The 3,488-nt window shown below is 30.0% G+C and overlaps 1 protein-coding gene across 1 annotated transcript in view; it reads right to left on the bottom strand.

The window, feature by feature from the left end:
* Positions 1-1,485: 1,485 nt before the first annotated feature.
* The window catches only part of LOC117101880 (low-density lipoprotein receptor-related protein 4-like), a 9,476-nt gene continuing 7,473 nt past the window's right edge, over positions 1,486-3,488 (bottom strand). The window contains exons 9-10 of the mRNA XM_033241997.1: positions 3,069-3,197; positions 1,486-2,177 (exon numbers count right to left, since the gene is read on the bottom strand). Of these exons, the coding sequence (XP_033097888.1) occupies positions 2,149-2,177; positions 3,069-3,197 (158 nt within the window). The 3' untranslated portion in view covers positions 1,486-2,148. The remainder of the gene's footprint in view (positions 2,178-3,068; positions 3,198-3,488) is intronic.

Raw genomic sequence — 3,488 nt, 5'->3', positions numbered from 1 at the left:
TGAATGACGTGAAAATGGAGCTCTTTTGGTACAGGAAATTTAATAATATTAATACAGGTCTAACTCTAATTACATAAGACCACTTTTTGAACCGGGATTTCCATGGTCTACCTACCTAGCATAGCCTATATCCGCTTTTTAGTCTCTAATTAGAATAATAAGGCCGAGTTTTTATATTATCTTTTTATATCTTTATATATATATATATAATTATATATATATTATATATATATATATATTTATATATATATATATATTTATACTTTTTTAAACGGGATATAGGCCTACAGTAATTACATAAACTTGTGTTGTAAATAAATTTTGTGAATGCACATTGTTTTAAAACTATATATATGCAGTTCTAATTTGTGATTAAAAAATATATACTGTGAGTATCAGAGCTGTATTCAATGTCAATAATAATGGGTTGGAAAGCATTGAAATAATAGGCCTACCAATAGTATGGATCAGTAAAGCACAAGAATTCATAATGATGACTGTATCTTGCACTTCTTTACCGACGTTCCGTACCGATATTATGAGTTTTTACCAATCACTTTTTATTTACTAGATATAAAAACAAACTGGAATAGACAACCAGACAGTGACATCGGTGAATACATAACCTCCTTGGTGGCGTTAGAATTAATTGCTATTATCCAAATAATACCCAAAACAATTAAAGCATAATCATGAATCAGCAAAGAATAAAACAACAATACAGCGCAGAATCGCATGGCCGGACGCACTCGATCTTAGTGAAAAAAATTTCCTCCATTAGTGGAAAAGGAAGGGCGCCTTTTGCGTCTGGATATACTTAGCAACAGAAGGGCGCCCTGTACGTTGGGCACGAAGTATAGGAAACTTGCATGGTTAAAAAGGCTGCCTACGTTGGGCACGAGCACGACTTCCGCCTCATTTTTACAATGCGAGAACTCTATCTTGTATTTCTAGTATCTTTGATACAGTCAATAAAGTGCGCCCTCTCTAATGGGATTAGTTTTTGTACTTCGCATCTCGCACAATGCGGTCGTTCGAGTAGGCCTGAGATATGTTTAAGTGTCAAAATCTCGGTCAGAATCAGTTTTTTAATAAATTTGAAATTGTGAAAAGTGTCAACACTAGCAACGGAAAATATCATGTCAGCCGTTTTTATATGTGATGACAGAATTATATAAAATAATTTTATCAAAATATTATTTTATATTAATATCGGGTACGATAAATTTTTAAAATCATTACAGTTTGAATAATCTTTTAAATGTTTAATGCAAATATGTAGTAAATGAAATCAGCAATTTTTATAAGAATAATCTCGTGGGGAGGGCGGAGAACTTGGGAAACCTTTCAAAAAATTTGTGTCTTATTAGCTTTTCACGATTATTGCTCTTTCAATTTGTTAGAATATTGATTTGTGTGACTTACGCATCTTATATTTTGCCGTACACATACCATCCGACAATTAACAATACGGTAACCACACTATTACGTTTTTATTTGACAATATTTTTTATTCTTTTTCTACACTTGGTGTAATTTCAATTGCAAATTAGCTCCAATAATCTTAGCAAATAACAGAAGTAAAATATTAAAAGAATATAATCAAACCAATAGCAGAAAGTGTTGAATTCTTCATGATTTGGGATTATATTTTACATGCATACAATGACATTGATTATGAGATTTGTTCTTAGTATCATTTGGTAGATTTCATAATAGAATTTGTGATTCTATCAATTTTACAATTGTGCATTATGCTGTTTTTAAATTTAGTTATAAGTGATTGTTTTACTTGGTCTATTTTCATATTCATTAAAGCAAAGGTAAAATTTGAAATAAATTTTATTCTAGATTTTGCCTTTGCTTGTGTGACATTTTAATGCTGAATAAAGATTTATTATTATTATTACTATTATAATTCAGTGTATAATATTGCTATATGTCATAGTATTACTTTAATACACTATAAAGTATTCCTATAATACACTACGGTATATTGTTACTATAATACAATTTAATTCAGAATTCCCAAAAAAAATCAAAGCAGAATTCAAATAGTGTAAGCAGGTTACAGGCAGTGAGCAAATCGATTGAAAAGTAAGCAGATTTTGATTTCTTTTTGGTGACATAACACAGTATGACGTCCTCTTACCACCAACATTTGTAACCTTTACAACCTGAAAATATATCAAACAACCGATTATTAAGCGTGATTGGTGTAAATATTATCAGTTGGACGTATATTCTTTTAACAGGGTTAAAACAACATTGCCCAATTTCAATAATTCTTTTTTCAATTTATATGAATTCATTGAAATAATAATATAAAAAAAAGAAAACTTGTCATTTATATCAATGACGTTAAGATCAGTTGCTTCTTCGGGCTGAGGATATCTATAGGTGAAAATGAAAATGTTTTAACAGTTAAACTCTGTGAAACAATGGAAACTATTATGACGTGGATAAACCAAACATTCTACAGTGATCACAGAACAAAAGTTGAATACAGAAAATACAAAAACTAGACTAGGAAATAAATATAAATTATTTCTTGTTCTTCTCGTATTATGCATTGCAAATCATCGATTTGCAATTGCACTGAAGTATAAAGCATTAGTTTTACACAGGTGTTAGCGTTACTTGCAGGGAGGGCCAAGTGAAGGCTGCTTTAAATCTATGAAAATTGACACAATATTTGCTTAAATTGTTGATCAATTATCGACAATTCAGAAAAGAACAGGGCTCGTCCCAGCAGATATGCTATTTCACACATCCCACCGTTAACACATTGGAGCTGTGCACACAGGTCTATTATACCAAAAGGTAGATATTTGCTTTAAAGCTGATGTGAAAGCAATACAAAATACAAAATTATTCACGTAAAAAAAAACATACAAAAAGATTTATTAATCAATCAGCCGACCTAAAAATTCCTGTACCACCGTGACAGGAAGTGGGATTGGACGGGAAAAAAAAAACCTTACTCACAAACCACTCCGTTTAACTTTGTAATTTCCACAAACACGAAAACAAACAAAAGAAAATAACTAAAGTAACCTAACACATACCTTCTTCACAATGCTTGCCAGAGTATCCACTGTCACACTTACACTTGTATCCTCCGCGGAGAAGTTTTGTGAAAAAGTTACTTATGCAGACACCATTCTTACATGGGTTCGGATGGCAAGGACTCAAAACTAAAAGTAAAAATGAAATTCGATGTTAAAGGCGAGAAATAAGAAATTGATTAATTTTTACTGAAAATTCCAACACTAAGTATTGACATAGGCTTATAAAGTTAGTGTATCTGCCTTTCTTGACAGGAAAGTATATAGCCATATATATATATAATATATATATATATATATATATATAATATATATATACATATATAATATATACATATATATATACATATATATATACATATTACAAATATATATATATATATAAATATACAAATAAATATAAAAATATATAAATAAATA

The sequence above is a fragment of the Anneissia japonica genome, unplaced genomic scaffold (assembly GCF_011630105.1).
Source record: "Anneissia japonica isolate Jap-2015-1 unplaced genomic scaffold, ASM1163010v1 scaffold4988_len2956909_cov206, whole genome shotgun sequence".
Classification (NCBI taxonomy): Eukaryota; Metazoa; Echinodermata; class Crinoidea; order Comatulida; family Comatulidae; genus Anneissia; species Anneissia japonica.
This window is presented reverse-complemented; position numbering and strand designations above follow the sequence as displayed.